This window comes from Salmo salar, chromosome 16, assembly GCF_965601325.2.
Source record: "Salmo salar chromosome 16, fSalSal1, whole genome shotgun sequence".
Taxonomy (NCBI): Eukaryota; Metazoa; Chordata; class Actinopteri; order Salmoniformes; family Salmonidae; genus Salmo; species Salmo salar.
The window spans coordinates 28,305,844-28,330,656 of NC_138306.1; the positions used below are offsets into that span (position 1 = coordinate 28,305,844).

The window sequence follows — 24,813 nt, forward strand, 5'->3', positions numbered from 1 at the left end:
ACAGAACTGAGCAGCTCTTCCCGCTTTCTAGAAACCACTTTCCCAATGGGGACAGACTGGGCTAGGAACAACGTCAGTTCACAACTTCCCCTATCATCCCATCTAATCATATTCTCTGTGGACAAACAGCAGGAAGACAACCTACCACAGACCTTGTTCATTGTGGAGGCACACATGACATCAGTTGACCTAGAGTGGGAACTGAGTCAACCCAATGCTCTGGGACCTGGCAGCTTGCATGAGTAGTATGCTGCAGAGGTGAAAAAGCAACATGAACTATGATTAGTAGAATGGTGCATGGCCGTGGTAGAGCAGAAGCAGAGAACGGGGCAGACATCAGATCCACCAGGAGATTCATTCGGCACTCTGTGAGTCTGCTGTTTGTTTAGGGAAGGGCTTGGGTCTTGGCTCGCTATGGTTAGCAGGAGATAGACTAGAGCTCACAAATGGTAGCATGAACAAAACATCATGGTGATGCTGAGAATTCTGGCAAGTTTATACACAATCTATGTGAAGAGGATGTAAATGAAGATGTGCATATAAATGGTGTGAAACTGCAGTATCATAGAACTCAATAGGCATCTACAGAACAATTCATTTTGCCTAATGAATAGCTTTGTTAGGCAAAGAGGGGCGTAACAGGTTTCATGGGAACCATAGTAACATTTATTGGGAGAAAGAATCAAATTAAACTGGTCAGTGTGGCTCAGTTGGTAGAGCATGGTATTTGTAATGCCAGGGTTGTGGGTTCAATTCCCACGGGGGACCAGTATGGAACTTTTTTTTCTGAAATGAATGCATTCACTACTGTAAGTTGCTCTGGATAAGAGTGTCTGCTAAATGACTAAAATGTAAAATGTTTTCAGAATTGGTACAACCTGCAATTTGCTAACAATGGTGTGGCTCGGCTATAATTAAATTAATTCCCGCAGGAAAATAATGTTGCCTTCGTATGATCCAGGACCTGTTCTGCTGGTCAGAGAGATGCTGCTGAGTGTTGCTGCTGACCCCTCAATATGGTGCTCCACTCCACAATGTAAACCAGCCGTGGCCTCAGGCGCTCAGGCTCAGGACCTCCTCATGACCCCTGCTGCACTATGGGGTGAGGCTGAGCATCAGTACCATGTAGTCAGAGTCCTTGGTGTGAGAGGCCAGCAGGGGGCTGAACAGGCTGGCGGCAGAACAAGGCTACATGCTGAGTGGAGCACCAGACTAGACTATACAGTGTGTTGAGAAGTCCCTCCCCACAACACAGGTTAGGAGAAGAGGGTAGAGGAGGAGCAGCGATGAGGGTGTTTTCAAAACAAGGCCTGTCCAGGGTGATTTATGAGCAGCTAGCTCCCTGGTGGACTGGAGAAAGTGGCTGGGTCTCATAAACACTAGCAACATCAATGTTCTCCTCTTTATAATGAACCTCAGTCACCCGAGCCACGGCCTGTTCACCCCGCTACCATATTGAAGGCGGAGACAGACCGAGAGACTGACAAACAGCTTCAATCTCCAGCCATCAGACTGTTAAATAGTCACCACTAGCCGGCCACCACCCAGTACCCTGCCCTGAACCTTATGCCACTGTTACCACACGGTACTCTACCCTGCAACTTAGAGACTGCTGCCCTATGTACAGTTGAAGTCTTAAGTTTACATACACTTAGGTTGGAGTCATTACAACTTGTTTTTCAACCACTCAACAAATTTCTTGTTAACAAACTATAGTTTTGGCGAGTCGGTTAGGACATCTACTTTGGGCATGACACAAGTCATTTTTCCAACAATTGTTTACAAACAGATTATTTCACTTATAATTCACTGTATCACAATTCCAGTGGGTCAGAAGTTTACATACACTAAGTTGACTGTGCCTTTAAACAGCTTGTAAAATTCCAGAAAATTAAATCATGGCTTTAGAAGCTTCTGATAGGCTAATTGACATCATTTCAGTCAATTGGAGGTGTACCTGTGGATGTATTTCAAGACCTACCTTCAAACTCTGCTGATTTCTTTTGATTTTCCCATGATATCTAGTAAAGAGGCACAAAGACCTCAGAAAACAAATTGTAGACCTCCACAAGTCTGGTTCATCCTTGGGAGCAATTTCCAAACGCCTGAAGGCACCACGTTCATCTGTACAAACAATAGTACGCAAGTGTAAACACCATGGGACCACGCAGCCGTCATAGCACTCAGGAAGGAGACGCGTTCTGTCTCCTGGAGATGAACGTACTTTGGTGCGAAAAGTGCAAATCAATCCCAGAACAACAGCAAATGACCTTGTGAAGATGCTGGAGGAAACAGGTACAAAAGTATCTATATCCACAGTAAAACGAGTCCTATATTGACATAACCTGAAATGCCGCTCAGCAAGGAAGAAGCCACTGCTCCAAAACCGCCATAAAAAAGCCAGACTACGGTTTGCAACTGCACATGGGGACAAAGATCGTACTTTTTGGAGAAATGTTCTCTGGTCTGATGAAACAAAAATAGAACTGTTTGGCCATTATGACCATCGTTATGTTTGGAGGAAAAAGGCGGGAGGCTTGCATGCCGAAGAACACCATCCCAACCGTGAAGCACAGGGGTGGCAGCATCATGTTGTGGGGGTGCTTTGCTGCAGGAGGGACTGGTGAACTTCACAAAATAGATGGCATTATGGGGGAGGAAAATGATGTGGATATATTGAAGCAACATCTCAAGACATAAGTCAGGAAGTTAAAGCTTGGTCGCAAATGGGTCTTCCAAATGGACAATGACCCCAAGCATACTTCCAAAGTTGTGGCAAAATGGCTTAAGGACAACAAAGTCAAGGTATTGGAGTGGCCATCACAAAGCCCTGACCTCAACCCTATAGAAAATTTGTGAGCAGAACTGAAAAAGTGTGTGCGAGCAAGGAGGCCTACAAACCTGACTCAGTAACACCAGCTCTGTCAGGAGGAATGGGCCAAAATTCACCCAACTTATTGTGGGAAGCTTGTGGAAGGCTACCCGAAACATTTGACCAAGTGAAATAATTTAAAGGCAGTGCTACTAAATATTAATTGAGCGTACGTAAACTTCTGACCTACTGGGAATGTGATGAAAGAAGTAAAAGCTGAAATAAATAATTCATTCTACTATTATTCTGACATTTCACATTCTTAAAATAAAATGGTGATCCTAACATACCTAAAACAGGGAATTCTTACTAGGATTAAATGTCAGGAATTGTGAAAACTGAGTTTAAATGTATTTGGCTAAGGTGTATGTAAACTTCCGACTTCAACTGTACATAGTAATTGAACACTGGTCCCTTTAATAATGTTTACATACTGTTTTACCCATGCACAGTGCCTTCAGAAAGTGTTTATACCCTTTTACTTATTCCACCAATTGTTGTGTACAACCTGAATAAAAAATGGATTAAATATATTTTTTCCGCTCACCTATCTACACACAATACCCCATAATGGCAAAGTGAAAACATGTTTTTAGAAACTTTCACAAATGCATTGAAAATTAAATACAGAAATATCTCATTGACATAAGTATTCACATCACTGAGTCAATACTTTGTAGAAGCACCTTCGGCGGCGATTACAGCTGTGAGTCTTTTTGGGTAAGTCTAAGAGCCTTGCACACCTGGATTGTACAATATTTGCACATTATTCTTTCAAAAATGATTCAAACTCTGTCAAGTTGATTGTTGAACATTGCTAGACAGCCATTTTCAAGTCTTGCCATAGATTTCCTGGGCCGCTCAGGGACATTCAATGTTGGTAAGCAACTCCAGTGTAGATTTGGCCTTGTGTTTTAGGTCATTGTCCTGCTGAAATGTGAATTCCTCTCCCAGTGTCTTTTGGAAAGCAGACTGTACCAATATTTCTTCTAGGATTTTGCCTATGGTTATAGTTGTATTCTGTTTCTTTTTATCCTATAATAACAAGTCCTTGTCAATGAGAAACACAGCCATAACATGATACAGCCACCACCATGCTTGAAAATATTATGAGTGGTACTCAGTCATGGGTTGTGTTGGATTTTCCACAAACATAATGCTTATATTCAGGACAAAAAGTGAATTTCTTTGCCACACTTTTTGCAGTATTACTTAAGTGCCTTGTTGCAAACAGGTTGCATGTTTTGGAATATTTGTATTCTGTACAGGCTTCCTTCTTTTCGCTATGTCATTTAGGTTAGTATTGTGGAGTAACTACAATGTTCTTGATCCATCCTCAGTTTTCTCTTATCACAGCCATTAAAATCTGTAAATGTTTTAAAATCACCATTGGCCTCATGGTGAAATCCCTGAGAAGTTTCCTTTCTCTCCGGCAACTGAGTTAAGAAGGATGCCTGTATCTTTGCAGTGACTGGGTGTATTGATACACCATTCTAAGCCTAATTAATAACTTCACCATGCACAAAGGGATAGTTAGTGTCTGCTTTTTTTTATTTTTACACATCTACCAATAGGTTCCCTTCTATGTGAGGCATTGAAAAACCTCCCTGGTCTTTGTGGCTGTATCTGTGCTTAAATTTCACTACTCGATTGAAGGACCTTACAGATGACTTTATGTGTGGGGTACAGAGATGAGGTAGTTATTCAACAATCATGTTAATTAAGCAATAAGGCACAAGAGGCATTGCTGTATCATAAATACAGTCACAGGTAAATGCCGTTTTTCGGTCCGTTATAACAAAGGGGTTGAATTCTTATTGACTCAATGTTAAATTCAGGCTGTAACATAACAAAATGTGGAAAAAGTAAAGGGGCATGATACTTTCCGAAGAGACTCTATATACTGTATTCTAGTCATGGCTCATCCTATATAACTACTGCTGTACACACCTTTTCTACTTATATGCTGTCCATACTTTATATATACCGTAAATTCCGGACTATAAGCCGCAACTTTTTTCCCAGGCTTTGAACCTCGCGGCTTAAACAATGACGCTGCTAATATATGGATTTTTCCCGCTTTCAATTTTTTTTCAAAAAAAAAACACATTCTGTGACGTGCTCAGTTTTTTGGCGGCATGAAGCTTTCATTAGACCAATGAAATTGCCGAACGGGTTAAGGTCAAGCAACGTTTTTGTTTACTGTTTAGATTAAATCGAGCGCTCTCAAACTTCCCATAATTCTGATTACGGTAGTCATTTTGTCACCCTCATCATGGCAAAGACACGGAGAAATGCATATGATGCAGCTTTCAAGTTGAAGGCGATTGATCTGGCTGTTGGAAAAGGAAATAGAGCTGCTGCACGGGAGCTTGGTCTTAATGAGTCGATGATAAGATGTTGGAAACAGCTGCGTGAGGAATTGATTCAGTGCAAAAAGACAACAACTAAAGCTTACTGCTAATTTTAAATTAATTTACAAGCCGTGTTTCGTTAAAGCCTATTTATTTTTGTTACAAGCCGTGTTTCGTTAAAGCCTATTTATTTTTGTTACAATCCGTGTTTCGTTAAAGCCTATTTATTTTTGTTACATGCCGTGTTTCGTTAAAGCCTGTGTAAAGTTCATTTGTTTCAATGTACCGCTAGGCACCTGCGGCTTATTTACGTTCAAAATAATATTTGTTTTGAAATTCAGTGGGTGCGGCTTATATTCAGGTGCGCTTAATAGTCCGGAAATTACAGTATATTAATGTCGGACTCGTTCTGATATTTCTTAATTTCTTAATTTTTATTTGGGGGATTTGTGTGTATTGTCTTGTATTGCTAGGTATTACTGCGCTGTTGGAGCTAGAAACATAAGCATTTCACTGCACCTGCATTTACATCTGCAAAATATGTGTACGTGACCAATAGAATTTGATTTGATTTGAACAAACAGATACCAGTGTGCTGCAACATCTAGCAGATTTTAGCATGACAGGTAAAACAGCATGTTTTCACACATGGTCACTCTTTTCATGGTTGATATACAGTGAGTATACCAAACATTCCCCCGTCCCCGTCTCTGCCATGGGGCTGTGGTCTAGTGGAGCGTGTCTAAGCCCCTACGGCCAAACCCCTCCCATAACAACACAGTCCACAGGCATGGAGACCATTTCATGCATACTTAAAGAAGATTACGGTATGGTAGCTACATTGTGCAACTATACTGTACATACATTCTTGGTAGTCATTTTCAATCACTTCAACGTGAGTGGCTCAACAGGCCTAATCACAGTCCTACAGGACAAGAACAAAGCACATTCTGATATACATTATGTGCTTTCAAATGAATGATCTTCTTAATTATTAGTGCTGTAGGCATGGCCGCTATATGCTGACCTATACCATGACTGGCCGCACTGGGTTTAACAAACAGAGGGCTGAATAGATCGACAGGCACATAGAGCCAACATAAACCGCTTATAGGTGTCCCTTTAAATAGCATTCTAACACTCTAAGCTCTCCGGCATGGTCTGCATTAAAGCCAGGAACAAAAGAAGAGAGCAAAGCAGATGTAGGATGGCCTCCCTGAACCCATGATCCATCCTGATAGGCGCATAATGAGAACCAGATCTATGTTCACACCATAACACACACAAATCCCCATTCAATATTCATGGAAGATTAGCCTCTTCATTGAGGCGGAGGGCAGATCGGAGGGATGGCGGGGGAGGGGAGAGGAGAGAAAGGCTGTCCAGGAAAATGTTGCTGCTGCTGGGCCTGACATGGGACTGGGGAGGGCCTGGCTGGTCTGAGCACACCAGAATCATAAGGCAGGCAGTCATGAAGTCATGAAGGCTCACATACAAACAGACATGGCTGAGGGGCAGATGGAGAGGAGAAGAGAGTCAGCCTGGTTCTGTAAGGCCTAGGTCCCCAAAGGTCATGGCACGAAGTGTTGCTTTGATACAGTAAACAAAGAGTGACACAGCCCTTTTGCAGGGAGCCTAGAAAATGTAATCACACTGGCAGTGATGTTAGCAGGCAAAGGCAGCTTCCATCGTCAGGCCACTGGCAATCAGCATCCCTATCAACATGGCCACTTTGTTTTCTCTTCATGAAGGTGTTTGCTTAACCAATGGAAAATATATCACTACTGGACACAAACATTTGCCTATTCCAAAGAAACAGATCTGTGTAGGTTGTTTAAATGTCAGTGGGACCACAATTTCTCTGTCAGGTTCAGTGCTGCAGCTGGTAAACATTTATACGACTGTAACTGTATCATGAGCAGACAGTCAGTTCCTTTTACTACTGAACCTCTCAAAGTTTTAAGAGCTGGTAGTCACTCCCATTGTTATTAAAGTAGGCTGTTTCCTTACGTTGACCCCATTGAGAAAAACATGGCTCATCAGTAGAACAGTGGCAAGACTGCGATATGATGTCTAGTAATGTGATACTAATTAGCTTACAGCTTTACATAATGACTGAATGGGTTTATGGATCATTCCCAATGGATGCTTCTGTAACAATGGTTTTCTAAACCAAAAAACACAACCTACAGAGTACAGACACACAAGTGAGAAGATAGAAACTTGGCCTATATCCAGAATCTTGACATAATGTAGGCATCTTGACATGACTGACTAGGAAAGTGACATTTAGGTCTTACATGTTTTGTAGTGTTCATTCAAGATTAGTGATTCACCCTAAAAGCAATTTTTTTTTCCAGCCCTAAGAGAAGTGTGAAGGGACTGAAAGGGCCTTTTCAGGTTGTGATTGATGGTGTGTGCTGTTATGAAATGCTCCGTCAGGGCCGTGCTGGGGGCTTTGTGAAGGCTGGCAGGTGAGAGAGATGACCTGGGACTATAGAGGTCCACCAAGAGAAAGCCAGGATGCAGGCTGGGACAGGCAGGCAGGCAGGGCTCCAAGCTGAGGGCTCCGTGACCCATTTCAATCTTCCCCTGGCCTCAGAGGAAAACACAGTGGCTTACACTATTGTAGGCGAAGATATTATGACAACGAAATCTGAGCACACTGTTTCTATGCCAGTATGTGCATAAAGACTATAGGCTGATCCTAAAATGTGAGTCATTGGGATCAACAGTAAACTAACCCTATTCCTGCATTTGCTGTCTTGCATCACTACTATCCCATGCAAATAGCCATAAAGCCTTTGTCCTCCTATGAAAACAAAAATGTTACAGATTAATGAAAAGTATAGCTAGGATTTCTAGTGCTGCCCTCAATAGAGCTGGACCCTCTGCCCCCCAAATGGTCTGTAAGACCTGAGACCATGTGAACCGTCACGAATTGGGTGGTAAATCACTTTATCAATGGTTCACACCAAAGGGGATGGGAGCCATCCATAGCTTTAGCATTATGTGCACACGCTCATCAAACCTGGCAGAGCATTAGTATGTTGACAAATGGGTTCTATTGCCATTACATATCATTTGCTTCCTTCTTCCAAAACCACAAATCTGGAGCCATATTGAAATCAGATTAGAGAGCATAATCCCTACGCTTATTAGTTTAACGCACTGCACTGAATAAAGATGTGTTTTGAAGATTTTCTTTAATACGGTGTAAGTTCATCTTGCAAACAAACCATTAGCACAGACTTAAGAGGACGACTCCAGAAGAGCAATACCTCCCTGTTGATGGAAACTCTGTGTGTGATATTGTCCTGAGTAAGACTGAGTACAATGACCTGGTTCATGTTGTAACTACCTCTGACCTGCTATGACTTGATAGACCCACCCTGATGAAACAGCCATTCATGCCCTGGGATTTAGCTGGCTTTACTGCCATTAAGGTCTAGACACACTGAGGAACACACTGAGTAACACACAGAGTCAAATGCATGGATTGGAGACTTTTCGTACTGCTGAGCCATCATGAATGTTCCTTTAAATTTTGCGAGGAACTGTCAGTGAAATGTATTGAAATGTTGCACAATGACAGTGGAAGTTAATCAATGGAAACACAAGCAAAATGTAAAATCACTGACCAGAGCATAATTCTCACAATAGGTTACATAATACAGTATCTTGTACTGAGCAACAATATATCACTAAGACCTTGCAGAACATGCTTTCTCTTCTTTTCAGCAGGATACTATTCAAAGTGTGTGAGGCACTGTCCAGAAATACCAGTGACTTTCCGTGAGCATTGCAGTTGTGTAAATGTTGTGCTCCACCACGATGTGTCCCACTGAGAACACACTGAGCTCCTCCACAGAGCCGGTTAGAGAGGAACAATCCTGCTCCCATCCGTCAGTTCATCAACACCTTGCCAAGCATTACTGTCCATGTCGTATATTCCTCAAAGCCCTGCCTGAGCACCAGCGCTCCAGAGCTCTCCTCTCTTCTCAACACCCTGGGCCATCCCAGCCACCTCCACCACAACCCCAACCCCACACTACTCCCTGCTCTTATTTATAGACAAACAACAACTCTGGGAGGGAAGCAGGCTGAGGCTCCCTTACACATTTTTCAGTAAATGGAAGATCTACACACCCAGGTCAGTGGGGAGAGCACATCAAGAGCACACTCTCGCTCACTTTGTTTCTCCAACACTCAAGGAATTATTGTGTTTCTCACACTATGACCTACAACTGGTCCTGGAGAAACAGGAATACAGAAGGGAGGAGAGTTACAGTGCATTTGGAAAGTATTCAGAACCCTTGACTTTTTCACATTGTGTTACATTACAGCCTTAATCTAAAATTGATTCAATAGGTTTTTCCCCTCATCAATCTACACACAATAACCCATATTGATAAAGCGAAAACAGTTTTTTAGAAATGTTTGCAAAACTGAAATATCACATTTACATAAGTATTCAGACCCTTTACTCAATACTTTGTTGAACCACCTTAGGCAGCAATTACAGCCTCGAGTGTTCTAGGTTATGACGCTACAAGCTTACCACACCTGTATTTGGGGAGTTTCTCCCATTCATCTCAAGCTAATGTCAGCAGTACAGCGTCACTGCACAGCTATTTTTAGATCTCTTCAGAGATGTTTTATCGGGTTCAAGTCTGGGCTCTGGCTGGGCTACTCAAAGACATTCAGAGACTTGTCCCGAAGCCACTCCTGCGTTGTCTTGGAAGTGTGCTTAGGGTCGTTGTCCTATTGGAAGGCGAACCTTCGCCCCCAGTCTGAGGTCTGGAGCAGGTTTTCATCAAGGGTCTCTCTGTACTTTGCTCCGTTCATCTTTCCCTCGATCCTGACTACTCTCCCAGTCTCTGCCGCTGAAAAACATCCCCACAGCATGATGTTCCCACCGTAGGGCCAGAGAATCTTGTTTCTCATGGTTTGAGTCCTTTAGGTGCGTTTTGGCAAACTCCAAGTGGGCTGTCATGTGCCTTTTACTGAGGAGTGGCTTCCGTCTGGCCACTTAACCATAAAGGCCTGATTGGTGGAGTGCTGCAGAGATAGTTGTCCTTCTGGAAGTTTCTCACATCTCCAGAGAGGAACTCTGGAGCTCTGTATGAGTGACCATCGGGTTCTTGGTCACCTCCCTTACCAAGGCCCTTCTCCCCTGATTGCTCAGTTTGGCCGGGCGGCCAGCTCTAGCAAGAGTCTGGGTGGTGTCTCGACACAATCCTGTCTTGGAACTCTACGGACTATTCGTTCATAGAGGCTTGGTTTTTGCTCTGACATGCACTGTCAACTATAGGACCTTATATAGACATGTGTGTGCCTTTCCAAATCATGTCCAATCAATTGAATTTACCACAGATGGACTCCAATCAAGTTTTTGAAATATCACAAAGATGATCATTGGAAACAGGATGCACCTGAGCTCAATTTCGAGTCTCATAGCAAAGGGTCTGAATACTTATGTAAATAAGGTATTTCTATTATAATTTTTTATACATTTGCAATCATTTCTACAAAACTGTTTTTGCTTTGTCATTATGGGGTATTGTGTGTAGATTGATAAGGATTTAAAAAAATATATAATCAATATAATCAAAAATATGGAAAAAGTCAAGAGGTCTGAACTCTTTCCGAATCCACTGTATGTTCCCATAAAGAACCACAGCTATTCTAACAGTCAGGAATTAAAGCAATGGATGACACTTACTGTAAGTGAAGCTGAGTCGTGGAGTGACATCGTCCTCGGTGGCAGCTGCTTGGACGAAGGCGTAGGCCAGTAGGAGAGTGAAGGCCGGGAAACAGAGCTGGACCATGCTTATTGTCCACATGGTTCCTCTCCTCACGACTGCCAGCCAACTCACACTGTTTGTTTTTCAGGATTTGGGGGAATTCATGAACAGCGTCTTTTTCTCCCGTGTTTATTTTCTCTCCCTCTCTTCCTGTAGGTCTGGGCTCCCTAAATGGGAGACCTGTGCTCTGTTGTGAATGTGAAGCTCCTCCGGGGCTGCAGACAACTCTGGCCTCGGAATGATGACCTTTCACCTCACAACGAGCCTCCCAGGACGGACAGCCAGTCAGCCTCCATACAGTCAAACCACCCCAGGGGCTCAGCTGAGATCTACACACATGGACAAAAGAACATTCATTCACATTGGTGTACAGACAGTGCAACACAGTTCACATGATTTCTCACCTGATCATGGAACATTGGTTTGGAAAAACACGCCATTCGCACATGTCTCAGTACTAACAAAGGCTTTAGCCATAAGGCTACTGGCTACATAGGAGTTACTTTAGGCTGAGTGCACTTCCCTGTGTTTGTGTTTGTTGGACATAACTGGCTGGACGTATATTAATTTCATAGCCTGTGGTCATTTCTTTCTGTTTTCAGATGGGCAGAGTGCACTCTTTACCTGGACCAAAACAAACACATCCTCTGTCCTCTTAACGGGCCCATAATATCATATCTGACAGACTGAGCTGAGCAGAGCTGAGACAAAGACTCCCTTCTCTATGGGAGTTAGACTGACGTTTTCACTACAGTTAATATCATAATACTGTATCATAATATCACCCGGCTTGTATGGGTCTGCTTTCAATTCAAATACAAACCAAATCAAGTTTAATTGGTCGTGTACATATATTTTCAGATGTTATCGCAGGTAAAGCAAAATTCTTGTGTTTCTAGGTCCAGCAGTGCAGTTATACCTATTAATACAAAACAGTACATGCAAATATATATATACAGTACCAATCAAAAGTTTGGACACACCTACTCATTCAAGGGTTTTTCTTTATTTTTACTATTTTCTACATTGTAGAATAATAGTGAAAACTCAAAACTATGAAATAACACATATGGAGTCATGTAGTAACCAAAACAGTGTTAAACAAATCTAAATATATTTTATATTTGAGATTCTTCAAAGTGGCCACCCTTTGCCTTGATGACAGCTTTGCACACTCTTGGCACTCTTGGCAATAGTAAAACTAAAGAAGAACAGTTGAAGTCGGAAGTTTCCATACACTTAGGTTGGAGTCATTAAAACGTATTTTTCAACAACTCCACAAATTTCTTATTAACAAACTATAGGTTTGGCAAGTCGATTAGGACATCTACTTTGTGCATGACACAAGTAATTTTTCCAACAATTGTTTACAGACAGATTATTTCACTTATAATTCACTGTATCACAATTCCAGTGGGTCAGAAGTTTACATACACTAAGTTGACTGTGCCTTTAAACAGCTTGGAAAATTCCAGAAAATTATCTCATGGCTTTAGAAGCTTCTGATAGGCTAATTGACAACATTTGAGTCAATTGGAGGTGCACCTGTGGATGTATTTCAAGGCCTACCTTCAAACTCAGTGCCTCTTTGCTTGACATCATGGGAAAATCAAAAGAAATCAGCCAAGACCTCAGAAAAAACATTGTAGACAAGTCTGGTTCATCCTTGGGAGCAATTTCCAAACGCCTGAAGGTACCACGTTCACCTGTACAAACAATAGTACGCAAGTATAAACACCATGGGACCATGCAGCCGTCATACCGCTCAGGATGGAGACGCGTTCTGTCTCCTGGAGATGAACGTACTTTGGTGCGAAAAGTGCAAATCCCAGAACAACAGCAAAGGACCTTGTGAAGACGCTGGAGGAAACATGCACAAAAGTATCTATAGCCACAGTAAAACGAGTCTTATATCGAGCAAGGAAGAAGCCACTGCTCCAAAACCGCCATAAATGTCCTCTGGTCTGATGAAACAAAAATAGAACTGTTTGGCCATTATGACCATCGTTATGTTTGGAGGAAAAAGGGGGAGGCTTGCAAGCCGAAGAACACCATCCCAATCGTGAAGCACAGGGTGGCAGCATCATGTTGTGGGGGTGCTTTGCTGCAGGAGGGACTGGTGAACTTCACAAAATAGATGGCATCATGAGGGAGGAAAATGATGTGGATATATTGAAGCAACATCTCAAGACATCAGTCAGGAAGTAAAAGCTTGGTCGCAAATGGGTCTTCCAAATGGACAATGACCCCAAGCATACTTCCAAAGTTGTGACAAAATGGCTTAAGGACAACAAAGTCAAGGTGTTGGAGTAGCCATCACAAAGCCCTGACCTCAACCCTGTAGAAAATTTGTGAGCAGAACTGAAAAAGTGTGTGCGAGCAAGGAGGCCTACAAACCTGACTCAGTAACACCAGCTCTGTCAGGAGGAATGGGCCAAAATTCACCCAACTTATTGTGGGAAGCTTGTGGAAGGCTACCCGAAACATTTGACCCAAGTTAAACAATTTAAAGGCAATGCTACCAAATACTAATTGAGTGTATGTAAACTTCTGACCCACTGGGAATGTGATGAAAGTAAAACCTGAAATAAATCATTCTCTCTACTATTATTCTGACATTTCACATTCTTAAAATAAAGTGGTGATCCTAACATACCTAAGACGGGGGATTTTTACTAGGATTAAATGTCAGGAATTGTGAAAAACTGAGTTTAAATGTATTTGGCTAAGGTGCATGTAAACTTCCGACATCAACAGTATAATTGTGTGTAGAAAGACAGTATTGACAGTATATGAATAGAGAAGGTGTGTACAGCGGTAGTTTTATATGATATGAGCCTTGATTAGAATACAGTATATAAATATGAAGTGGGTAAAACAGTGTATAAACATTATTAAAGTGACCGTTATTAAAGTTTTTGTTTCTACGGGTAAACAAATATAATACATGGTTTGATAATGATTCACAAAATACTAAGCCATAATTTAACGCTGCCTGTAGGCATGCATTTCTCTGTGTGCATTAGGTAATGCATGAGGTCAGGTTCTTTTGGAGGCATCACCTCATGACAAAACATCCTCAAGCCCTGAGAACTGGTATCTCCATACATACACTACATGGCCAAAACTATTTGTACACCCCTTCAAATGAGTGGATTCGGCTCATTCAGCTACACACGTTCCTGACAAGTTAATAAAATCAAGCACACAGCCATGCAATCTCCATAGACAAACATTGGCAAAAGAATGGCCCATGCTGAAGAGTTCAATTACTTTCAACGTACCATCATAGGATGCATCCTTTCCAACAAGTCAGTTCATCAAATTCCTGCCCTGCTGGAGCTTCCCCAGTCACATGTAAGTGCTGTTATTGTGAAGTGGAAACGTCTAGGAGCAACAACGGCTCAGCTGTTAAGTGGTACTGTAGGCCATACAAGCTCACAGAACGGGACCACCGAGTGCTGAAGAGCGCAGCGCGTATAAATCGTCTGTCCTCGGTTGCAACACTCAATACCGAGTTCCAAACTGCCTCTGGAAGCAACGTCCGCACAATAATTTTTCGTCTGGAGCTTCACAAAATGGGTTTCTATGGCTGAGCAGCCACACACAAGCCTAAGATCACCATGCGCAATGCCAACCATCGGCTGGAGTGGTGTAAAGCTTGCCACCATTGGACACTGGAGTAGTGGAAACACATTCTCTGGAGTGATGAATCACACTTCACCATCTGGCAGCCCAACGGACTAATCTGGGTTTGGCGGATGCCAGGAGAACACTACCTTCCCGATTGCTAGTGCCAACTGTAAAGTTTGGTGGAGGCGGAATAATATTCTGGGGATGTTTTTCACGGTTACATATAGGCCTAGGGTTTCAACCTGGTTGATTTAAAATGGAACAATATTTAATTGTCAACATTTTTACATTACATTTGAGTCATTTGCAGACGATTTTATCCACATCGACTTACAGTAGTGAATGCATACATTTCATATTTTTTTTCCCCCTGTACTGGTCCCACGTGGGAAACAAACCCACAACCCTGGCATTGCAAACACCATGCTCTACCAACTGAGCCACACGCCTCAGCAACCAAATAGTAACATATGAAGGAGATGTACTGTATCTTCTGCTTTTAAATGGTTGAAAGCTCAGTGATAGACATTTGGGTGACAACTTACCCAAAAATAAGACATTGTTTTTCCATTGGAATTTAGTTGTGCTTTTAGATGGTTGAAATCATATTGATAACACATTGGAAATTCAACTAAATTTTGGCTGTCTTTTTGAGTGGGTGAATATAGATTGTACGTTTCAACCAAGTATTACCCAATTATCCACATTGAAATGACATGGTGTGCCCAGTGGGAGTAGTCACTGAGATAAGAGGCCTTGTGTTTATTCATAATTGATCGTAAGATGTTTTGGTTTTCACTGTACATAAAAGCCTGTCTGCTTTCAATTATGTCCTCTACAAAACCGTATTAAAGGAAATTGGAATAAGTAGAGCTTGTTGCCAGCCATTTGTGGTGGGGTTTGAAGAAAATGAAAGAACCAATGCCCACAGGAGTGTGATTTAACATGGTTGGACACAGCTACAACACTCCTCAGCTCTCTATGGATCAATGATAGGCTATTAAATATTTAATGTACTTGCCAAGACCAAGAGTGGATATTGGCTACCTTGTATGCCCACATCTTAGCCAATATGATATGTGAAAGCATCAGGACAAAACCACAAAGCAGCTGTACAAGAGCATCAATGTGATGTGAACCACTGAAATTGACAGTGTGGCAAACGGCAAGGACTATATAGTAACAGAATGTAACATGATAGACATCCCAATTCTGTCTAGTATTTCTCCTATATGCTAAATCCTGGCCACCATTGCAAAAATGTTTAAAAATAATAATACAATAAATATATAATGTAGATGTATGACACAGGACAACCCCATCCACCGCCCCCTTTGCAGGAAGACCCCATCCACTGCTTTTATTATAGTTGTCGAGAGGTTTTATTGGTGCTATATTTCTGCTAAATTTGTGCTATATTTCAGTGGTGCTGAATAACAAATGATCAAAATGTATCAATGTCAGAAAGGCCCTCAGGTTAAGAACGTCTCACCACCACCAGTGAATACCCACACAGGGAGCCGCAGAGCTCCTCATACTGACTGTATAATTAATTAATCAGGAGCATCTGGATCAGACAGGATACGTGTTTTACTCCGTCAACACTGCGGAAGGTGTCCCGTCTCCTGTTTCAAACTGATGTCTATTTTATCACTCAACTAAATCACTCAACAGTAAAATACATTCACAAATGCAAATATGTACGCATTTTCAAAACTCCAACCAGGCTATATTTCTCTCTAACCCCTTGTAGAGTCCTGATTCTAAAAACTGGTTGCTGAAAGAACATAGACTCTAAAGAGTACAAAGAGAGAGGCTTCAGAGAGTTGTGATAGTCTGCTTGGCTATGAACCCCATCAAGGGCATCAATGATAAAGATAAAATGAAAGACAAGGAGGCCATCTAATAGAAAAGGGCCACACTTTAATGGTAGCGCCTTCCAAGTTTCCCTGTCTTTTGTGTGGACTGTTGCATGCCGTAAACAGGGCCATGGTGAGGGCCACATCAGCAGGGGAGACAGCCACAAGCATCATTAGCCTTCTTTGTGGGGAGCAAATTGGAGTCAAGTCCCATCTGACCAATGAGCAGCTGCTGCTCCATTAATCCTTCTGTTGTGTGACAGGCAGAGGTAGAGTCATACGCTACACTACTGGCCCACATGCATCAGTCCGAGTTTTGCTGAGGCATGCCAACACTTGAACTCAATGTGAGTAATAGAAAGAGGGCCTCTGACAGCATAAAGAATGCAACTCTGTATTTCTCTCTAGTATGGTTTATCTGAAGGCACTGAATCATCTCATTGTCTTACTATCATCTCTTTCACACACAACAGCCTACACTTTTCTATGGTCAAGATACAATGGACCATAGCAAACATATATGATACAACTGAATAATGGATTTCATTGATATCAACGTAGGCTACTACTTTATCTTTTTGAGTCAATTTTCATTCAGATACAATCAGGTTGGAGCAACCCTTTCTGCTACTGTAGCAAATGTCAAGGTTGTTGATAAGAGCTGCGAGTTAGTTTCCCATTTAGGTTGGAATAGCATCTCTGGCATGTCTCTTTGGACACAATGTAGGGAAAAGAATGTGTATTTTTTTGTGCAAATGAAAACTGCAGAGAAGAAAACATTGAAACACTTACATTTCCAAAGGAACAAGATGATGATGCCATGGTTCATTATTGAGGTGCTAAGTGAGTAGGTCTACATGTTCTAATAGACTTCACATTTTCAAAGGCATAAAGATGCTTTCCCTCAGATTCATACTAGCCTATCATCTGCATGATGAGTAATAGTAATAGTTTTGACCAGTCACTGCAATGGATTAATTTGGAGAGGAGGTGACCAATAAAACTAACTAGCCTTTCCCAGTCACTGTGAGAGTCACTCTACTGGCCTTCCTAATTATTGCCAGAGTCCTATACTGGGAGAAACTGGAGCACTTGTGAGAACTGCATCACACAGTGATGTGCCAGTGTGCTGGGGAGCCACCATGGAGTTTCTTACTGGAATTGTTTACAGAATCATGAATCTTTCCATTGCACTTTTAAAGGGAGCAGTGATTATTATGTAGTGATTATTCAGAGCAGAGAACAGCTTTGAGGCAATCTAGACCTATTAACTCAACATTAAAAGGGTATTAAGAGCTATGACAAGTTCAGAGCAGGATCAGCTGGAGCTATGTTATTGTTCCCACACTGAAAAAATAGATCATAGAAGGGTCTGACGCAAAAGAGGAAATAAGTTTTATATTGAACTAAAACAGGGAAATTCCCAATACTCTGTATAAGTCATATCCTGGAATACAGTTCCTGTTGTAACTTCCGGTGTATATCACTGTATTACAAAGTCAGTCAAAGGATAGCTCTACATATGAATGTGTTTCTCATACAGATATGCTTGTCGGCCTACAAGTTAAACAGGCGCTATGACTAGCAGGTTTGCCATTTGAATAGTGAGGGAAGGGTCAAGGCTTCTTGAATTCCACTCTGGACTGTTGACTGGAAACGTGTTGATTGATAAATAGGCGAAGGCCCCCCTTGGCATGCACGTCATCTAAAGACACCTGTAAACACAGGCACCGGGCACCTTAATTGTGGAGGACGGGCTCACACTAATGGCTGGAATGGAATCAATGGAATGGCATCAAAAACATACATGTGTTTGATGCCATTCCATTCACAACATTTCAGCCATTATTAGGAGCCATCCTCCCCTCACCAGCCTCCTGTGACACAGACACAGACACGCAAACACACACACACACCACCTGGGCAGCCTGGGTCACATGCTCCCAGATGTGGTTTCCGGCCTGTATTGGGCCCTCCCCACTACAGCACTTCTCTCTGGTAAAGCAGCATCAGATGTGTGAAGGAGCAAATGTGATTTGTGAAGTAGCAGATGTGATGTGTGAAGGAGAAGATGCGATGTGTGTCAAGGAGGATGTGTCATCTGTCAGGAGGGGCTTTAATGTGAGATCAGGACACAGACACATAAGGAACCTGGGCCTAAAGCATCGGCCAGCAGGCTCGGAGGCCAGGGGAGCAGTGTTGACACAGTCCTACAGCAACACTCTCGGGTTATTTCACAACCAGTTACACAGATCTAAAGATACCACCGTTGAGAAAGATGACGAGCTAAGGAAGCACTAGAGCAGTATCGAAGCCATAGTGACTAACGAAGCAATTCATGGTAAATTTCACCGCTGCTCTATTTCACTGTATATACACAGTATGTCCATTAATATGTTATTAACATATACAGTACCATTCAAAAGTTTGGACACACCTACTCATTCAAGGGTTTTTCTTTATTTTTATTTTCACTGGAATAATAGTGAAGACATCAAATCTATGAAATAACACATATGGAATCATGTAGTAACCCAAAAAAGTGTTAAACAAATCAAAATATATTTTATATTTGAGATTCTTCAAAGTAGCCTCCCTTTGCCTTGATGACAGCTTTGCACAGTCTTGGCATTCTCTCAACCAGCTTCATGGGGTAATGAATTGTGCCTTGTTAAAAGTTAATTTGTGGAATTTCTTTTTTTCTTAACGCGTTTGAGCCAATCAGTTCTGTTGTGACAAGGTAGGGGTGGTATACAGAAGATAACCCTATTTGGTAAAAGACCAAGTCCAAATTATGGCAAGAACAGCTCAAATAAGCAACGAGAAACAACAGTCCATCATTACTTTAAACCTCTACAGGATTGGTGGGTCCACCGCGGGACGGTTGAGCTAACGCAAGCTAATGCGATTAGCATGAGATTGTAAGTAACAAGAAGATTTCCCAGGACATAGACATATCTGATATTGGCAGAAAACTTAAATTCTTGTTAATCTAACTGCACTGTCCAATTCACAGTAGCTATTACAGTGAAAGCATACCATGCTATTGTTTGAGGAGAGTGCACAGTTATGAACTTGAAAAGTTATTAATAAACCAATTAGACACATTTGGGAAGTCTTGAACAGAAATGCAACGGCTCATTGGATCAGTCTAAAACGTTGCACATACGCTGCTGCCATCTAGTGGCCAAAATCTAAATTGCGCCTGGGTTGGAATAATACATTATGGCCTTTCTCTTGCATTTCAAAGATGATGCTACAAAAAAAAGGGTTGTTTTTTTTCTATGCATTTTCTTTTACCAGATCTAATGTGTTATATTATCCTACATTCATTTCACATTTCCACAATCTTCAAAGCGTTTCCTTTCAAATGGTATCAAGAATATGCATGTCCTTGCTTCAGGTCCTGAGCTACAGGCAGTTAGATTTGGGTATGTCATTTTAGGCGAAAATTGAAAAAAAGGGGCGGATCCTTAAGAGGTATTAATTTGCAAGTAAACATGTTTCAATGAAACAGTAGATAAGTCTGTCAATATAGCAAATAAGTAGACATGGCTTATATTCAAGACAAAGTTTATTTGCTCTGGAGACCAAGGTGAGTTTCCACAGCAGTTATGGCAATGTATGATACATTAGAAGGAAAAATATACTACTAACGCTTTCAATAAATATTACAGTTCTACAAAGGGAATACTTGTGTGTTTGGGTGGTGCAGTGAGGTGTTTGGAGTCACTTTGATACAAAGGGAGATTGTTGTTTTCACATTTCGAGAGTCAACTTCTTTGAATCCAAGCGGTATTGTCTGTGAGAGAAAGACAAAAACGCTATTACATGTTCATTGGCAATCATTGTGTACTGTCTATATTCCTACTGTAGCAGCATGGTGTGGAGTATGAGACATCTCACAGACACACGTTAGAAAGCTAGCTACAACACCCAGGTATAGTTACTCCAAGACTAATATGAGTCATAAAGCCAAAGTCATTCCTTTACTCTGCGCAATCATCATCAAACATTTATCCAGTTTTGCTCCTAATGAGAGGCACTGAGGCTAGTCAGGCTAGTTAGCTAGCTAGCTATAATTTTAGACTACAGTACATTTTAGGTATAGCAACTACACAGCTAGCTAGCTAGCTAGCTAAACTTGGCTAGCTTGCCTTGTAATGGTACCAGCAAGTCCCGTTATGGCCGATCATCAAATTGCACTGTACTGAACAACACTCCCTCATGTAAAAATATACCTTATATTGCTAGCTAGCTAGCTACCGACAGCGAAACAACTTTCTCGTTTGTCATTTGCCCTCCTGAGTCCAACTGGTCTAGGCTGCCGCAACTGCTTGCTGGTCTCGTAATTATTTTTCTCGCAGTCTCAACTCCTCTTCAAGGTATTCCGACTCAAATAAATGGGGTTGTATGTTCCTATGTAAAAGAACATGCAAATAGTCTGGGTAGCCATTTGATTAGCTGTTCAGGAGTCTTATGGCTTTGGGGTAGAATCTGTCTAGAAGCCTCTTGGACCAAAAGAGAACTAGGGTGGCTGGAGTCTTTGACGACTTTTAGGGCCTTCCTCTGACACCGCCTGGTATAGGGGTCCTGAATGGCAGGAAGCTTGGCCCCAGTGATGTACTGGGCCATACGCACTACCCTTTGTAGTGCCTTGCGGTTGGAGGCGGAGCATTTGCCATACTAGGCAGTGATGCAACCAGTCAGGATGCTCTCGATCTGTAAAAGCTGTAAAATGTCTTGAGGATCTGAGGACCCATGCCAAATGTTTTCAGTCTCCTGAGGGGGAATAGGTTTTGTCGTGCCCTCTTCATGACTGTCTTGGTGTGCTTGGACCATGTTAGCTTGTTGTTAATGTGGAGGCCAAGGAACTTGAAGCTCTCGACCTGCTCCACTACAGCCCCGTCGATGAGAATGGGGGTGTGCTCGGTCCGCTTTTTCCTGTAGTCCACAATCATCTCCTTTGTCTTGATGACATTGAAGAAGAGGTTATTGTCCTTACATAACGTGGTCAGGTCTCTGACCCCATCCCTATAGGCTGTCTCATCATTGTCGGTGATCAGGCCTACCACTGTTGTGTCATCAGCAAACTTAATGATGGTGTTGGAGTTGGCCGTGCAAGCAACTGGCCGTGCAGTCATGAGTGAACAGGGAGTACAGGACTGAGCACGCACTCCTGAGGGGCCACCTTGTTGAGGATCAGAATAGCGTATGTGTTGTTACCTACCCTTACCACCTGGGGAGGCCCGTCAGGAAGTCTAAGATCCAGTTGCAGAGGGAGCTGTTTAGTCCCGGGTCCTTAGCTTAGTGATAAGTTTTGAGGGCACTATGGTGTTGAACGCTGAGCTGTAGTCAATGAATAGCATTCTCACATAGGTGTTCCTTTTGTCCAGGTGGGAAAAGGCAGTGTGGAGTGCAATAGAGATTGCACCATCTGTGGATCTGTCGGTGCAATTGTAGCCATGACCAGCCTTTCAAAGCATTTCATGGCTACAGACGTGAGTGCTACGGGTCGGTAGTCATTTAGGCAGGTTACCTTAGTGTTCTTCAGCACAGGGACTATGGTGGTCTGCTTAAAACATGTTGGTATTACAGACTCAGCACCCAAGCTAACAGGCTAGCTTTGAAAAAAAAAATCCCCTAATTTCATGGTATCCAATTGGTAGTTACAGTCTTGTCCCATTGCTGCAACTCCTATACGGACTTGGGAGCAGTGAAGGTCAAGAGCCATGCATCCTCTGAAACACAACCTAGTCAAGCCGCACTGCCCACTTAACCTTGAAGCCAGCCACACCAATGTGTCAGAGGAAACACCATAGAAACACCATACAGCTGGCCATCTGTGTCAGCATGCATTGCGCCAAGCACTCCCCTAACCTGGATGACACTGGGCCAAATGTGCACCGCCCCATGGGTCTCCCAGCCACATCCAGCTGGGACAGAGCCTGGACTCGAACCAGGATCTCTAGTGGCACAGCTAGTACTGCAAGGCAGTTCCTTAGACCACTGCGCCACTCGGGAGGCCCAATGTTGGCTAGCTATTCCAGACACAAATGAGAGAACAGCTCACTCTGACCCTTTTACTCGCCCCATCATTATCTCAGCCAATCATGGTGAGCGGGAAGGTTGCTATCTTCTTCGATGGCTAAACAAACTAGGCTCGAAATGGAACAATTTTATTCGTACAGATGGCATCCAAGTTTGTTATGAAGGCACATGAAAGTTCACATGTTCCAGAAGGCATTTCTGTCAAAAAACACATTTTGATTGAAAAAAAATAACGTTTACGTTCAAATGGCGCTCCTGTGAAGTATTGATGCGCGACATACACCTAGTTTCCTGAAACTAGTCACATATCATCACATTGTCTGGATACGTCTCGCATTCCGCTGCAGCACATCATCGTTGCTGTTGAGATGTTCCTGTAGTTCCTGTAGTAAATGGGAACCGTGCAGCCAGCTAGTCTGTGTGAAGGTGACCGAGGGGCCTGGAAAGGCCACGTCGCTCTGCCCATTTCAAAGTCTGCTCCCCAGGCCCAGCTTAGAGTAATTAATGGCTTATTCATTCCTGAGCAAACCATCCAGCAGTAATTATGACCATATGCTATTTCAAAGACCTTTAATTGGCCAATTAAAATCTTATTAGACACCAGATCAGAGATGGGAGAATTTTTTTTACTTCAGGTTTTGGGAGTGTAAAATTCTTCAAGCCAAATTACCACAGGGACTCCTGAACCATGGTCAGTAGCCGTTAATTTAATCACAACCAGGGTTTTTATGGATAAAAAAGCGTCGTGGCAATGGGCGCAGTCGGCCCATTGGCGTGGTTGGATCTTAGAGAACATTTTAGAGGCCCCCATCTTGGCAGTGTAGAGAAAAGTTTTAATATTTAAGCCAATTTCCTGCAATTCTATACATTTTGCCATGGCTAATGCTGCATTATTTTGCTCAAACATAATAACAAAATCAATATAGCAAAATCAATTGTTTTGGGAATTTTCAATTCTCTCTCACTGTCAAGCTTTAATTTTGGTGATTGTTAGTTCTTAAAGATTATATTATAAAAAAAAAATCTAGGTCCTTTTCTACATACTTTATATCTGGTTTAAGTCATTTAAGTTTACACTGAAAGCGTTTTTTCCATCCCGAAAATGTATACAAAAAATATTTATTCAAATGTTTGACACTGTTTGGACTTAGCCATCCCGAAAAAAAACACTTAGGTGGCCCATCCAAGGATTTCAATGGCAGAAACATCCCTGACAACTGCTGACTGGATGAAATCGTTCCTATGTGAGGAGGACATCAGATGCTCTCTGTGAGCTCAGCTCATTGATATATTAATGTAATATATGGCTGTGAAAGTGGATGAGAATATTTCATCACCTCTGTCTTTGAAACCTACGCAGCAAACTGCCTAAATCAACCAGCTCTCAGAAGTGAAAATATTTGAAATGGTATTCCGTTTCATTCCATTTCCCCTCTGTGCTAAATTTCCATAACAGATGTGGAGGCAGCAGAAGCACCTACTGTAGCTGATGAAATGTAAAGTAGCTCTCTGTCCTGTCTGTCTGTCTGTCTGTCTGTCTGTCTGTCTGTCTGTCTGTCTGTCTGTCTGTCTGTCTGTCTGTCTGTCTGTCTGTCTGTCTGTCTGTCTGTCTGTCTGTCTGTCTGTCGCTAGCCCTGCAGTCACGATGAAGGAGAGCAGCAGGGGTCTGTCTTACAAAGTACCTACTGCATTAAAGGTGCTACACATAGGATTTTTTTTTGAAAATGTCCATGTACCATCTAAATTACTGTTAAATATATTTTCAATAAGAAAACATATTGTTTTTACAGCTGTTTGAAGTTGGTGGACCAGAAATGTAAGTTACATTCGATTTTGGTCCAACAGCTGGTCCACCAAACAGTTGTAAAATCTATATTTTGTGTTATTGAAAATATATTTCACAGCAATTTAAATGGTACAATGATTCCCTACACTATTCAGTGCTTGTTTTTTCACATAAACTGAAATTGAGCAAACAGTGTAGAATTTTAGCAACCAGGAAATGACAGAGCCATTTCCACTAGATATCACAGCCACAAAGTCCAAACTGCTTTCCCAGATGCAACTCTGGCAGGAAAAATCAACAGGTAAATATCACAGCCAATCACAACACTGGCAGGTAAGTCATACCGTGAAACCCTATCATTCCACTGTTAGTGCCAAATACATTTTCTGAAATTACAATGCAAAAATTCAACAATATCCCGTGTAGCACCTTTAATACTCTACTCTACTGT

The 24,813-nt window shown here is 42.1% G+C and overlaps 1 protein-coding gene and 1 non-coding gene across 2 annotated transcripts in view; one reads left to right on the top strand and one right to left on the bottom strand.

Moving 5' to 3' along the window:
* The window catches only part of LOC106573467 (semaphorin-4B), a 105,913-nt gene that overhangs the window by 59,322 nt on the left and 21,778 nt on the right, over nt 1-24,813 (bottom strand). Inside the window, exon 2 of the mRNA XM_014148544.3 lies at nt 10,952-11,362. Within this exon, the coding sequence (XP_014004019.1) occupies nt 10,952-11,072 (121 nt within the window). The 5' untranslated portion in view covers nt 11,073-11,362. The remainder of the gene's footprint in view (nt 1-10,951; nt 11,363-24,813) is intronic.
* Nucleotides 692-772, top strand: trnat-ugu (transfer RNA threonine (anticodon UGU)). The gene has a single exon. It is a non-coding gene; the product is annotated as a tRNA-Thr (tRNA).